At 45.4% G+C, this 15,808-nt stretch overlaps 1 protein-coding gene across 1 annotated transcript in view; it reads left to right on the forward strand.

The window, feature by feature from the left end:
• EFHC1 (EF-hand domain containing 1) overlaps positions 1-15,808 on the forward strand; it is a 76,722-nt gene that overhangs the window by 46,493 nt on the left and 14,421 nt on the right. Inside the window, exons 8-9 of the mRNA XM_084889450.1 lie at positions 4,521-4,734; positions 5,098-5,245. Of these exons, the coding sequence (XP_084745576.1) occupies positions 4,521-4,734; positions 5,098-5,245 (362 nt within the window). The remainder of the gene's footprint in view (positions 1-4,520; positions 4,735-5,097; positions 5,246-15,808) is intronic.

Consider the following 15,808-nt stretch of genomic DNA (forward strand, 5'->3'; position numbering starts at 1 on the left):
ATTGCCCCTAACCGCTTCTGCCTGCCAGCCTGATCACCCCCTAACCACTCTCCTGCCAACCTGATTGATGCATAACTGCTCCCCTGCCTACCTGTTTGCCCCTAACTGCCTCCCCTGCAAGCCTGGTCACCCCAACTGCTCTCCCCTGCAGGCCTAGATCCCCACCAACTGTCCTTCCCTGCAGGCCTGGTCACCCCCAACTTCCCTCCTCTGCCAGCCTGGTCAACCCTAACTGCCCTCCCCTGCAGGCTTGATTGCCACCAACTGCCCTCCCTTGCAGGCCTGGTGCCTCCCAACTGCCCTCCCCTGCTGGCCTGATCACACACAACTGCCCTCCCCTGCTGGCCATCTCGTATTGGCCATCTTGTATCCACATGGAGTTGCATATTACTCTTTTATTAGATAGGATAGAGGCCTGGTGCATGGGTGGGGGCCATGGTTTGCCCTGAAGGGTGTCCCAAATCAGGATGGGGGTTCCCTTGGGGTGTGGGGCAGCCTGGGCGAGGGGCCTTTGGTGGTTTGCAGGCTGGCCACGTCCCCCGTCGACCCAAGCCGAAGTCCTGGTATCTGGGATTTATTTATCTTCTACAACTGAAACTTTGTAGCCTGGAACAGAGCCAAGCCTTCCGCTCATTCCATGGCAGCAGCCATTTCAGTTGGGATTTATTTACCTTCTATAATTGAAACCTTGTAGCCTGAAGTGGAGGCCTAGGCTGGCCAGGGCTGCAGAAGTTTGGCTTCCTCCATCACCAGGGGTAACCCTAGCCTCCTGCTCTCTCCAGCTCTGTGGCTGCTGCCATTTTTGTTGGGATTTATTTATCTCCTGTCATTGAAACTTTGTAGCATTGAGTGGAGGCCTACCCTGGCAAGGGCAGAGGAAAGCTAGGCTTCCTCCTTTTCCGGGGAAACCCAAGCCTCCTTCCTGCTCTCTGTGTCCGCAGTCATCTTAGTTGGGTTTATTTGCATATTTGCTCCTGATTGGCTGGTGGGCATGGCTTGTGTGGTGTGGCTTGTGGGTGTAGCTGTAGTGGAGGTATGGTCAATTTGCATATTACTCTCTTCTTAGGAGGATTGTGGATGTGTTGTTGTTTTTTAATTTTATAGGGGTATCCAATCAAAAATGTTTGGAAACTGTTAGATTAGGGAATGCGGAAATTATTTTACTAAGAAGAAACCCAATGTCTTTCTGCGGTAAATGAGAAATTATTATAGAAGTCCATGGTCTGAATGAGAAGATATCTGCGAAAGGTGTGATATGAGAAGATTTTAGTCAAGAATAAGCATGTCTGTTTTTAAGCTTGTTCCATCTGGAATTTGTGGCTTAAAGGTTATGTGATCACTCTCAGCGAGTTGAATTAGGAAAAGTCTTGTCTACATGATAGTTTTTCAGAATCACTTTCAACTCTATGACTCCTCACTTCTTAAATTTTCTTTTAAAATTATGTATATAAATGGATTTATTTAAAGAACTAAACTTGCTGAGAGGATCCAAGATGGCTGCTCAGGTAGACACCTAACCGCAGCAGCACACAACAATTTCAATGGAATACAACTAAAATGTAGAGTGGACACTGCCCAGAGCTACAGGTAGTCGACTGACTGAAAATTCTACAACAAGAAGGAAAGAGAAAACCAGAAGAAAAATCAGAGGAGCTGAAAAAAGCCTAAGGTACGGAGACATGCTGCGCGCCCGCGCGCACGCGTGCGCCTGGAGAGGTTGCAGCCGGAGAGGAGGAGAAGGCTGGGTGCTTGCCTGGGTTCCCTAGCAGGAAGGAAATAAAACCCCCAGCCTGGGCTGAACCCCCGAACCGGAAGCACTGAGCCCCAGTTATGGGCCAGACCCTGGGGACCCAGGCTCGGGCAGGGGGAGACGGGGCTGTGAGGCGAAAAGCAGGGCCCCCGGAGTCGCGCACATTGCTCGCAGAGGACGGAATGTTGACTCTGATGCTGGATTGCCCTAGCGGGAAGAAACAAAGCCTCCGGCGGTGCTGAGCCCCACTCCTGACCGCCCCGAACCCCAGTTCTGGGCCAATCCCTGGGGACCCAAGCTCAAGCAGAGGGAGACGGGGCTGTGAGGTGGGGTCCTGGGAGAGCGGCAAAAGGCCAAGCCCCCGAAGTCGCGCACATTGCTCACAAGGGAAGGAATGTTGACTCTGATGCGGGATTGCACTGGAGGGAAGGAAACAGGAGCCCCGGCCGGCTGAGGCAGGGGGAGACGGGCTGTGTGGCGGAATCCCAGGGGAGCGGCGAAAAGTGGAGCCCCGGAGTCGTGCACGCGCACATTGCCCGCAGAGGACAGAATGTTGACTCTGATGCTGTATTGCCCTGGTGGGAAGAAACAAAATTTCCGGCGGTGCTGAGCCCCACTCCCAACTGCCCTGAACTCCAGCTCTAGGCCAATCCCTGGGGACCCAGGCTCAAGCAGAGGGAGATGGGGCTGTGAGGTGGAGTCCTGGGGGAGTGGCAAAAAGCGGAGCCCCCGGAGTCGCGCACTGCGTGCAGAGGACAGTCTGTTGACTCTGATGCTAGACTCCCCTAGCAGGAAGGAGAAAAAAAGCTCCAGACTGGAGGAACGCGACGAGGAGCAGGAGCCCCTGCCGGACACTGGCCAGCCAGGCGCCAGCAAGGAACCAGCCTTCGACCGCTGAGCGTGGGCAATGGAGCCGAGGTGGGGGGCTGCTTCCTGGGCGGCGGTGCCGACCCTGGCAGCAGGCTGAAGCAGTGCAGGAGCCCACAGAGAACAAAAGGGTGCCACAGGCCAACCTGCTGAGCTTCTAGGACAAGGAGGAAGAAACCGAAGAAGTTCTCAATGTGAAGAAATCAAGGGAGAACAAAAGATAGTAAAATTACTTAAGAAAGAACACAAAGAAGATCTTGAAAAATCAAAGACTAAGTCAGAATTCAACTCAGCAGCCAACATTGCTACATTAATGCGTTTTTAAAATTAAAAAAAAAAAAAAGGACAGAATGTTGGAACGGCGGTGGCCAGGCCTAGAGTGGCCAGGCACAAGGCAGTGGCAGCCGGGCCTGGAGCAGCAACACCCAGGCCCCAGAGCAGGAGCAGCCAGAACCAGAGCAGCAACAGCCAGGCCTGGAGCAGCCAGACCTGAGGCAGTGGCAGCCAGGCCTGAGGCAGAGGCGGCCAAGCCCAGGGTGGCCAGTCCAGGAACACCCAGACCCGGAGTGGTCGGGCCCGGAGAAGCGGGCCCAGAGCAGCCGGGTCGGGAGCAGCCAGGCCCAGAATAGCAGTAGCCAAGCCCGGAGCATCCAGGCTGGGAGCCGGGTCAGGTGCGGCCAGGCCCGGAGCAGCAGCTGCCAGGCTGGGAGCGGCCAGGCCCGGAGCGGCCGGCCCGGAGCAGCCGGGCCCAGAGCAGCCGGGTTGGGTGCGGCCAGGCCCAGAGCAGCGGCTGCCAGGCTGGGAGCGGCCAGGCCCCGAGCGGTCGGGCCCGGAGCGGCCGGGCCCAGAGCAGCTGGGCCCGGAGCTGCCGGGCCCAGAGCAGCCAGGTTGGGTGTGGCCAGTCCTAGAGCAGCAGCAGCCAAGCCCGGAGCAATCAGGTCAGGAGCGGCAGTGGCCAGATCTGGAGCAGCTGGTTGTGGAATGGACCAGAGCAACAGAGGCCAGGCCCGGAGCAGCCAGGCCCGGAACAGCTCGCTCCTCGCCTACCCCCGCCCCAAGGCTGCCTCTCAGACATGGCTGGAAACTTTTGCGGGAACTTGAGGGTCTGCTGAATCAAGTGATGAAGGCTTAGATCTGGATATGTTGAGTTAGTATAGCACTGGGGTGTTGATCTGTGAGTGCCTTGTGCGGGGCCTGGATGGGGTTGGTTGACCTATTTGGAAATGTCTTTTGTGTGAAGTGTATCTTTGGGCATGTGGAGGTATTATTGATATGAGAAAATGCTAAGTAACTGATTTACTATCTGAAAAGGGATTTACTATCGGGGAAAGGGAGGGAGGAAGAGACTGAACATAAACTGTGCACCTATGAATGAGGACAATGGGGGAGGGGAAGGGGGTGGAGGGTGGGGTGGGAACCTGGTGGAGGGAGGAAGAAATGAGGAACCTTTGTAATAATATGAACAATAAAGATTGATTTAAAAAAAAAAAAAAAAGAACTAAACTCATCATAATGCCCACAAAGTTGAACCTAATGTCAAACTGGCACCTTATGGACGAATGTGGCGACCTATGTTCTTTGTTGGTCTGTATAGTGTTTGAAAGAATTGAGGTCAGTGTTTTCAGACCAGGGCTTGATACAGTACTCTAGATTTCTATCATATTTTCTCATGCAAGATCTAGCAATGTTGGGCCTACATTGCCATGAGGCAACAATCAACTGCAGTTGAGTTGGGGTGTCCTTTCCTAGCCACCAGAGTCCCTCCTATACTATTCATTTATATTATACTTTATGTATTATAGTAGATGTACATAATAAACCTAATCCCTGTACCTATTTTATTTGGGGGCATCTAGGTAGTTCATGTACCTTAATAATATATTTTTCTCCCTCACTTTTCTAGAAATCCCCCTATCCAGAAGACAAAGGCCGTCGATTTGTAATCTCTTATTTTCTAGCCACTGACATGATCAGTATCTTTGAGCCTCCAGTTCGCAATTCTGGTATCATTGGGGGCAAGTACCTTGGCAGAACAAAAGTTACCAAACCACACTCTACGGTGGGAAACCCCATCTACTATAGCCCTAGTGACTTCTTCATTGGCGCTGAGATTGACGGTAAGTCTAAACCCAGGTTAGCCTTTCCGACTAGCCAAGTGAATTAAATAACCCTTGTAAGAGACAAGTAGGCTGCATTCTAGCAGAGACAAAGCTAATATCCTTACATATGTGGTCCAATGTCTTAATCTCCTTTCTTCTCAATTAAACTGTAAATTGGTTGCATTTTGAGGGCTATAAATATAGATCCTGAGCTTCCTAACACTGAACAAATGACTGCATATAAGTTGAGAGAGCTTTGGAAGTTCACTATGCATGCATGTGCATGTCTGTGAATTTGTCATTTGAGGATCAGTATTATTTTACTCCTGATTGCATGATAAAAGCATAACCAAGGGAAGTGTATCTCTGCCTTCTCCCTAGTGTTTGGCCACCAGTTCACCATCCTGGATACAGACGACTATGTCTTGAAATATATGGAAAGCAATGCTGCCCAGTACTCACCAGAGGCACTCTTGTCGATTCAGAACCACATTCAGAAGCGAGAAGCTCCTGCACCAGAGTTGGAAAAGTATGTTTGATTATCTAGGGAGCATTTTGGCTCTGGCACGTGTGAGATATTGAAGAAATAGTTCTTGATAAATTGAATGGGTAATCCCATTTTAGATTTTCAGATTTCCTTCACCATGTAGGAGTTAATAGTCATACACAGGTTTTCTGGGTCCAAAATAATAAGTAGTTACTTAGAATATTTCCAACTTTATCTACTTAGCAAATAACTATTGAATGCCTCATATGGGTCAAATACTATCACTAGGCCCTTTTTATCATAGTAACCAGAAAAGAAGTCGTTCCTTCATGGAGCTGGCATTCTAAGCTGTGGGTGGGAGATAGTCAATAAACAGCACAAGTAAATTATACAGTATATTAGGTGATGCATACTATGGAAAAGTGGGGCAAAATTAGGGTGATAAGGGTTTCTGGAGGGGGGTTGGATTGCAATGGATCGGGGAAGGTAACACCTTGGGAAGGTCACTTGAAGGTAAAGGAGTTAGCCGTGTGGATATCTGGAGGAAGAGCGTTCTGGGAAGAGGGAATGGTGAGTGCTAAGGCCCTAGATAGCAGCATGCTTAGACTATGCAAGAAACACTGGCAAGAAGTAGGCCAGTGGAAGTGGCTGGAATGAAACACGTGAGAGGAGAGGAGTTGAAAGTGGAGTTAGAAAATAAACAAGGGGCTAGATCATGTAGGACCTACTAGGTCTTTGGAAAGATGCTGGCTTTTCTTTGAGTGAAATGGAGAACAATTGTGGGGTTCTGAATAGAAGAAATGGCAAGATTTGATACATGTCTTAAAGAGCTATTGTGTTCTGAACAGGTTAGGAGAGACATCAGTTAGGAGAATGTTGCCATTATCCAGGCAAGTGATGATGGTGCATGGACCAGGGCCATATCAATGAAGGCGGGAGAAATGGTCTGATTTTGGATGTATTTTGAAGGTAGATTGCATAGGGGATATAAGAGAGAGAGAGTAGTTAAGATGACTGTAAAGTTTTGGACCTGAACAACTGGAAGGAAAGAGTTGTCATCATCTGAGATGAGGAAGATGTTCATTTGGGATAGAAGAGGGTTTTTTGGAGAGGGGAGTATTTCAGTTTTGGATATACTAGGTTTACCATAGTTATTAGATATCCAAATAGGCTGTGGATGTATAAATCAGGAGTTCAGGAAAGAGTTCTAGACTAGAGATGTAAATGTGGAAGTGTTGTCATATAGATAACATTTTAAGCCACAGGACTTAGTGAAATCTCTCTAAGGGACTCAATGTAGATAAAGAAGAGTTTCAAGGACTGTCCCTGAGGTCCTCCAACACTCAGAGTTGAGAAGAGGAAACAGTAGGACAATTGGTGAGGCAGGAAGAAAACCAAGTGGGTGTGGTATTCTGGAAACCAAATAAGGAAAGTATAGACTTTCCTTTGCACACCAGTGGGGGATTATAAAAACGACTGTGCAAACAATCTTAATAAGCAGTGGGAAATTTACTATTGTCCTGTGACCTTTCAAAATTATTGTATAAACACGAAAAATCTGATGGTTATAAATATAGGGAAATAAAAAAAATAGTAAAACTACTTTTTATTTAGTACATTATAATCTAAAACATTGGCAACATTGAGAATTAAAGTATTCCATTTCTTTGTAAAAAAACTTATCAAGATTAGTTTGAACAGTGCTTGCCTTTTTCTCATCGTATAATTTATGATACAGTGCGAACATCTTTGCTGTGCTTTGGCAGATTGTCACATTGCTTTTGAAATTTGGATTAGATTCCAACATTTTATTATTTTTGCTTTCAATGCTGTGAAGTATCTCCTAGAGTCTCTTTTCTGACAGTGAAATATCTCCAAAAGTTATTTTAATGTGAATCTTTTTGCGGTATCTGGGATATGTCCATCCTTTTCATTGCAATTACTTTCCTTGCTTATGTCAATAAGTTGGCCTTCACTTAGTTCCTCGGGCTGCACAGTGTTAGCAGCCCCAGTGAGCTGTTTTCTCCATAACTCTATTATACCTCACTAGAGGCCCAATGCATGGATTTGTGCACCGGTGGGGTCCCTTGGCCTGGCCTGCGGGGATCAGTGGACCTCCATGCCGCCATAGCCAGCCCTACCCGCCACCTTTTCAGGTTCCAGCGCACAGTCTGTGTCAATCCCACATGCACGAAGTAGTGCGTGAAGCAGCATGCAAAGCATCAGGAGGCCAGGGAGGGGCCCAAGCCCTGGTTGGCCCTGTGCTGCTCATGCTTATCCTGGCTCCACTGTGCCTGCCACAGCTTCCTCGGGTGCGCAGGAGAGTGTCCATGGGAGAGGCTCACGCAGCAGCTGCGCTAGCCAGCTGTCAGCCCTTTGTCTGGCTCCTTTCAGCTGAGTAGCACTTCTGGTGGTCAGTGTGCATTATAGCTACTGGCTGGTCATCTGGTAGCTTAGGCTTTTATATATACAGACTAGAAGCCCAATGCACAAAATTTGTGCTTGCCTCAGCCCTCAAAGACCCAGCTTTGTCCAGAAGGTCATCTGGCTATCTGGTCTAATTAGTATATTATGCTTTTATTCTTATAGACTAGAGGCCTGGTGCATGAAATTCATGCCTGGGAGGGGGTGTCCCTCACTCTGGCCTGTGCCCTCTCACAATCTGGGACCCCTTGGGTAAGATCCCTAGGCCTGGTGGGGATCAGGGCCTACTGTGGCTTTCCTTGCTCCAGCTGCCAGCAGTTGATCCCACCCCCACTGCTGCCACTGCTTGCCATCTGATCTGTGTGACACCCCCCCTCCCCCACCACTGGTTACCTCCCTCTGTAGGTGACAGGCATGGGGTACGATCGCTTTGCTGGCCTGGGCCTCCCTCTGTGGGGTGATTGCTGGCCAGTCCTGCCCATCTGCCACAGAGCTGCCAGCTGGATGGCCTAGGCCTCTCTCTGCAGAGCGATGGCAGGGCCCTGTGACCAATCACATTGCACCCACCTTGGCTGGCCTGGTGCTGGTGTGTGTCCTAGCGTGGTCGTCCGACAGTTGTTCTGCTGTTCAGTTGATTTGCATATTTTTATTATTATAGGTAATAATTTAAGTACATAATACTTCTAGCATTATCATGTTTTATTTCATTGCTGCATTTTCATCTTTGTTGATCAGTTCTGTTTTGTAAAACGTCATGGGATTTATCACCGAGAGACAAGGAGGCAACTTAGCTGCACAATTGCAAAGTGTGAACTGAAAAACAGGTGCCCAGTGACCAATTACCAACAGACTCTGAAAGAAGTGATGTGATGGCCACTGATCGTGATGTGCACCTGTTATTTCTGTAGTGATTTAGTAGGCTGACAACCCGACAGTGAGTTTGCACTTGTTGCAGTTACTCACAGCTAATAAACCGTGGTGACTGAAATGTGAACCATGTTGTTGAGAGACTGGGCAACTTAAACAGCAGTAACTGAAATTTGTGCATGTCGCAAGTGAAACTCACCTGTATATGAAGACAGAATAATTCATTTTGTCCACTGGGGAATGAAGCAATGTAGGGGACATCTAGGACTTTCATAAAAAGTTTCAGTTGAATAGGAGGGTGGGAAAACCTGATGGGAGTGGATTAAAGAGGGAAGGGGGAAGAGAGGAATTCGAGAATGGAAGGATAGACAAATATTTTGAGGAAGCTTGATACACAGGACAAAATAAATGCGGTAGTAGCTGGTGGAAGAGGAGTTAAGAGTTCTGTTTTTAAAATAGCATGTTTGGCCAAAACCGGTTTGGCTCAGTAAATAGAGCGTTGGCCTGCAGACTGAAAAGTCCCGGGTTCGATTCTGGTCAATGGCATGTACCTTGGTTGCGGGCACGTCCCTTGTAGGGGATGTACAAGAAACAGCTGATCGATGTTTCTCTCTCATCGATGTTTCTAACTCTCTATGCCTCTTTCTTCCTCTCTGTAAAAAATCAACAATATATATACAAATATATAAAATAGCATGTTTGTATGTGAATGGGAGTGATTCTGTGGAGAGGGAAAAACAGACTATATGTGAGAGAGGGGGATTTGTGGGGTATGTGAGAGAGGGTGGGGCTCAGTGCACAGGTGGAGGAACTGGTTTTAAAAAGGACACCGTTACACTTTTAAAAATTATTCAAACTGAAAGGGTTTTTATGTGGTTTATATCTATTAAATATACCATGTTAGAAATTATATCTGACATTTAGCCGAAGCCGGTTTGGCTCGGTGGTGGAGCGTCGGTCTGCGGACTGAGGGGTCCCGGGTTCGATTCCAGTAGGGGCATGTGCCTTGGTTGCGAGCGCATCCCCGGTGGGGTGTGTGCAAGAGGCAGCTGGTCGATGTTTCTCTCTCATCCACGTTTCTGGCTCTCTATCTCTCTCCCTTCCTCTCTGTAGAAAATCAATAAAATACATTTTTTTAAAAAAGAAAGAAATTATATCTGACATTTAAAATATTTATTAATGTTTTAAAAACAATAATAAACTCATTTCATTTTAATGTAAATAACACGATTTTCTGAAAAATGACTATATTTTCCCAAACAAAAAAATTCAGTGAAAAGAGTAGCACTGTTTTATAAACTATTTTGTAAGTCTCTTTAATATCTGATTTTATTAATAGAAGACAGCTCTATTTTCATCTGCTTCTGTAATGAACCTACTGCGATGTCAGTGATCACATAACCTTTGGAAAATTCCACTGTGCATTTTTTAAAATATATTTTATTGATTTTTTACAAAAAGGAAGGGAGAGGGATAGAGAGTTAGAAACATCGAGAGAGAAACATCCATCAGCTGCCTCCTGCACATACTGGGGATGTTCCCAGAACCAAGGTACATGCCCTTGACTGGAATTGAACCTGGGACCCTTCAGTCCATAGGCTGATGCTCTATCCACTGAGCCAAACCGGTCAGGGCTCCACTGTGCATTTTTGAGAAAATGCGTAAAAAAGCAAATAATGTTTTAGTATCATTATGAAAATAGTTTTGACCTCACAGACCTTCCTCCCCCATCAAAGGGTCTTGGGAACCTCTAGATGTCCCGGGATTGCTCTTTGAAGCCTTGATCTGCGGTAACAGGAAGGCGGAGTGTATGGGTACAGTTGCTGGTAGGTGGGTAGATATGTTTGAGGGGTTTTGCTGGTTGTGTTCCTAATGTAGGTATAGAGTAAGAAGAATGAGGTTGGGGAGATGTTGGAGGTTTCAGGAGAGAGGAGGGTTGTAAAATGCTCTAATCTATTGACTAAGTAAATATAAAAAGTAAATATATCACATTATTTTATCTATACTAAGAAAGAAATAATTATACAGTTATAATTGTAATTCACCATCAGTTAAAAACCACATGCTAAATTCGGAGATGTAAAAATGTGGGGGAAAATGTCTCAGCACTGATGAAATATGGTGGGAGGTGAGTGGACTGGGGAAGCATGGTTGGGTGGTGGCAGCATTAAGGGTAGAGTTGAGGTTCATGGTTGTACATTTAATTCTACTACTTCTCAGAATTCTTTTCTGTAATTTTTTCTTGTCTGTGCAAGTACCAGCAACACTGGTAAGTTCCTCCTTTGGCGTACTACCAGTAGGATCTTTTTAAATTTTTTTCTCTGGTTTAGTAATGATAAAAAGATGGTGCTAAGGCACTTAAAATGAGATACCAATACAGATAAAGAGAACTCAAATTCTGGGTTAGGTCTATTGCTATCCTTGTTCTGATCCTCACATTCTCTCCTCCCTTGCTCCTGTGATGACTCAGAGAGAGAAAAAATGCTTGGAATCCAGGTGTCAGGCCTTCCATGCCTTCTAGCCATTCTATCTTTGGCTTCTAACTCCTCTTATCTGGTAAAGAATCCATCCACTAGCTGGAAGGAAACACAAATCTTTTAATTGACTAATCATTGCTAAGAGTAATGAAAAGGGATCCCTGGTACTTGCCAGGCCTAAGTCTTTTTATATCAAGTATCAGTTACACTTACAGGATGGTGAAATTGGCAGTTAGCCATTTTCTCTTTCTGAGCCAGAAAATTAAAATAGTGTGTGGGTGTTCTAGCCGGTTTACTCAATGGTTAGAGCATGGTCCGTGGACTGAAGGGTGGGGTTTTCAATTCTGGTCAAGGGCACATACCTATTGCTGGCTTTATCCCTGCTCCAGTCTGGATGCCTGCGAGAGGCAACCAATCCATGTGTCTCTTTCACATGGATGTTTCTGTCTCTCTGTCTCTCCCCCTCCCTTGCATTCTCTCCAAAAATCAATGGAAAAAATATCCCTAGGTGAGAATTAACAAAACAAAAAATACTGCATAGGTAATTATTGTCTTCATCTGAAGTTCTTTTTGGGTTTTGGGTCCTCATTGCAATATACTGAACTCGGATTTGCAGATAACCCATCTATGGGGAATTACATGTATGAATAGCATGAAAAGACACATCTTCATATATATTATTTTTGTTCTGTTAGCATGCCCATATGTGCTCTTCAGCTTCAAGAAGCCTTCCTACCCCTGCTCAAGGATCCTTTCAATATCCAATTTTCCATTTCTAGCCATCTTTCCCATATAGACATTCCCAAATATTGTCATTTCACATTCACTTTGCAGTTGGTTTCAATATGAGAACAAATGATCCAAGTGAGCTGCTTTAATTTTCTACTCTTTAGATTAGAATGTTTTTGTATGATCACTCATTTTCTTTTAAGCTTGTTGTCAAAGGTAAGTAACCCCCACTTCTCCAAATTTAATTTTTCTATTTTATTTTTGTAACCACCTCCTTTCTGACTGCTCCTTAGAACTCTTCATAAATTTTTTATTGAACATTACTGTTTCCACATCTAATCATCTCTTAATTCAACAGCTATTTGAGTTTGCACCATTTTCCAGACCTTAATAAATGCTTAGGCAAATATAGAAGGTAGCTCATAATCTAGGACAGGAATTGGCAAACTTCTGTAAAGAAGCAGGTAGTACGAAATTTAAGTTTTGTGGACCATATCAGCTCTGTTGTAACTATTCAACTCTGCTCTTCTAGGGTGAAAGCAGCCTAGACAAATATAAATGAATGGGTATGGCTGTATTATAATTAAATTTTATTTCAGAAAACAGGCAGTAGGCTGGCTTTGACCTATGGACTGTGGTTTGCCAACTCTCTGGTCTATTGTCTAGCCTTTTTTTATCTACATTTATGTTACTCTTTACCACTTGCTTTTTAAAATCCTCTCTTGAATTCTAATAAATCAGAAATTCCATTATTTTTCCTACTTCTCTGGAAACCTATTCTTTGTATCTTTTTTCCTACTTCTGTCTACTAGGTTGGTGTTTCTCAAGATCCTGTTTGTGGTCCTGTAGTTTGCTTTCTCTAAATTCTTATCTCATTGCAGGATATCTATTGCTCTACATCCAGACCATTCTCTCCTGATTCCATTCCTAGATTCCTGTCTGCCTATTGGGTGTGGCTTCATCCAGCTGAATCTTCAGCATCTTCTACTTGGTACAACTTTGTTTTCATCTTTCTTTAATAGTACACCTGATCTTCCTTCTTCTCTTTTCTTTTTGTTTACCTGTTGCATAAAGTTGTGATAACAATGAGTTGTGATAACATATGTAAAGACCAGCATAGTGTCTGACACACAGGAGACAAACATTTAATGCTCATTCCCCTCTTTCTCTCAATCATAGCAAAGTTCCATTGCCCTTAATGTAAGACCTTGGAGATACCATATTCAATTAGCTCTTAATTTCTTTTCATTTTATTCTACAATTAGTGGTCTGGTGCACGAATTTGTGCATGGGTGGGGGGTGGCCGGCCCACCCTGATGGGAGTCCATCGGGCTGGGCAGGTATAGGGTAGGGGCCATGGGCAGTTGGCCAACCAGCCCCGCCCCTGATTGAGATGTTGGGAGCTGATCAGGGGCCGGGTGGCTTTGGGAGTGGGGGGGGGGATCGGCGGGTTGGCTGCCAAAGTGTGGGTCATAGTCACTGGTAATTCTGGTAGTTTTGGTCATTCCGCCATTCAAGTTGCTGGGCTTTTATATATAGAGATATCTCTTGTCTCTGACTTCTCCTTTTCATTCTCACCACCATTTCCTAATTTAATCAGTCTGCATATAATAACAACAGCCATAAAAACAGAAGCAGACTAGAAATTAGCTTAAGCCAGTGGAGTTATGTTTCTCATAGAACACAATGTCTGGAGGTGAGCAGTCTGAAGCTGGCATGGTGGTTCTGTGACAGAGACCTGACTTTCTTTTCTTTTTTTTTTCTTTTTTTAAAATAAATTTTTATTGTTCATATTATTACAAATGTTCCTCCCCCCCAAACCCCCCCCCCCCGCTCCATTGCTCTCCTCCACCAGGTTCCCACCCCACCCTCTGCCCTTTCCCCACCCTCCCATTGTCCTCATCCATAGGCGCACAGTTTATGTTCAGTCTCTTCCCACATCCCCCTCTCCCCTTTTCCCCAAGAATCCTCAGTTCACTCCCCTTCTATACCTCTGATTCTATTATATTCAACAGTTAATATTGTTCATCAGATTTTTTTTAATTTCCTTGGTTTTTAGATTCACTTGTTGATAGTTACGTATTTGTAGTTCGTAATTTTTATCTTTATTTACTTTCTCTTCTGAAAGAACCCCCTTCAGCAATTCATATAATTCTGGTTTGGTGGTGATGAACTCCTTTAGCTTTTTTTTATTAGTGAAGCTCTTTATCTGGCCTTGGATTCTGAGTGATAGCTTTGCTGGGTAGAGTATTTTTGGCTGTAGGTTCTTACTATTCATCACCTTGAATATTTCTTGCCATTCCCGTCTGGCATGCATGGTTTCTGTTGAGAAATCAGCTGACAATCGTATAGGTGCTCCTTTATAGGTAACTACCTGCTTTGCTCTTGCTACTTTTAATATTCTCTCTTTGTCTTTTGCTCTTGGAATTTTAATTATGATTTGTCTTGGTGTGGTCCTCTTTGGATTCCTTTTGTTTGGAGTTCTGTGCGCTTCCTGGACTTGTAAGTCTAATTCTTTCACCAGGTGGGGGAAGTTTCCTGTCACAATTTCTTCCAATATGTTTTCAGTATCTTGCTCTCTCTCATCTTCTGGGACCCCCATAATTCTGATGTTGGTTCGCTTGAAGTTGTCCCAGAGGTTTCTTACATTATCTTCAATTTTCTGGATTCTCTTGCTTCTGCGGAGGAGTGTCTTCTGGCTCTTTATGTTCCAAATCTTTGACTTGATTCTTGCAATCTTCCATTCTGTTTTTAGGACTCTGTATAATATTTTTTATTTCAGACAATGTATTCTTTATTTCTTGTTGATCCCTTATTAATTCTAGTTGATCCCTTTTCATATCCTCATAGGTCTTATCAATCTTTTCTAGGAAATTCTTGAAAACCTTATAAATGTAGGGGCGGAGCTTGAAGATGGCGACCGAACAGTCGGACTTGTTCTGACTCTGGTCCCAGAACAGATAAAAGTAACATCTGAGTCGCTCAGGGAGGGTTGATTGGCAGCTGAGGGGCAGCAGAGGTTTCAAGGAAGCTAGGCAGCGATCCGCTGGACAGGATTTCCAGCCGGTGGCCAACACAGCCACAGCGGCGGCCGCGGCGGCTGCGGCGGCGGCAGAAGCAGCGGCGGCGGCGGCGCTGTGAGAAAGGAGTGGCTTCTCTGAGGCCTGGAAAGCCCACAGCGGAGAGGTCCATCCAGTAGCTGAGACGCCCGAGTTGGCGCTGGCGTGTGGATTCAAAGGAGTTCTTCGGTCACCCACGGAAAGGTCAGAATTTGCGGGGAAAGCCTGAGAGATCGCGGTCCCGCGGTGCCGGCAGCCACAGTAGCCGGGGAGTTCCGGCCCTGCCTCCATGCAGCGCCCGCAAAGCTGAGCCCTAAGAAGGCTGCAGCGACATCTAGTGCTGGGTTTGGCATAAGCTTCCCCAGAAGCGGGGAATTTTTTTTTTTATTTTTTTTTTAAAAGCCAGGGGACACGGGACAGAGTGTTAAGAATCGCGGCTGTCCCGCCAAGGGCGGAACATCTGGACACCTCGGCGCCTGATCCCCTTCACCCCCTAGCTTCGGAATACTAGGGAAGGACAGCCTAGTTGGGCATATCCGGGGAATTGGCAGGGAGAGAGTGCCTCCCTGGAAACAAGGGATCGGAGCCAGAAGAGATAGTCTGGGAGCCAGCTGGCACCCTGCCAGCTAGAGCCATAGAGAAAGAAGGCCGGAGCAACCAAAAAGACTGGGAGGTCAAACCGGAAACACTGACACCTAAGAGCTGAATTACAAACTGCCCTTCTTTTTTTTTTTTTTTTCCTTTCTTTTCTTTTGTCTTTTAATTAATCAAAAATAAATGGACACAAATATCTAAGATATAGTCTACTAAAAATTAAGGATTACCTTACAAAACTGAGGTGCAGTGGAAAGCTGGGAACTGCAAGACTGTCTGGTCCGAGAATCAGAAGTGCCAAATACATTAACTGAGGAAGTGATTGACCAGTACTGGTCATTTTTCTGCTAATTTTGCTATACTTTATTTTATTTTCATTTTTTACATCTCTTATTTAATTTTCATTTTTCATATCTTTTACTTAAGAAACAATTTTTTTTCTTTTTTCCTTACTT

This window comes from Pipistrellus hanaki, assembly GCF_964339955.1.
Source record: "Pipistrellus hanaki genome assembly, chromosome: 7".
In the NCBI taxonomy this organism is placed as follows: Eukaryota; Metazoa; Chordata; class Mammalia; order Chiroptera; family Vespertilionidae; genus Pipistrellus; species Pipistrellus hanaki.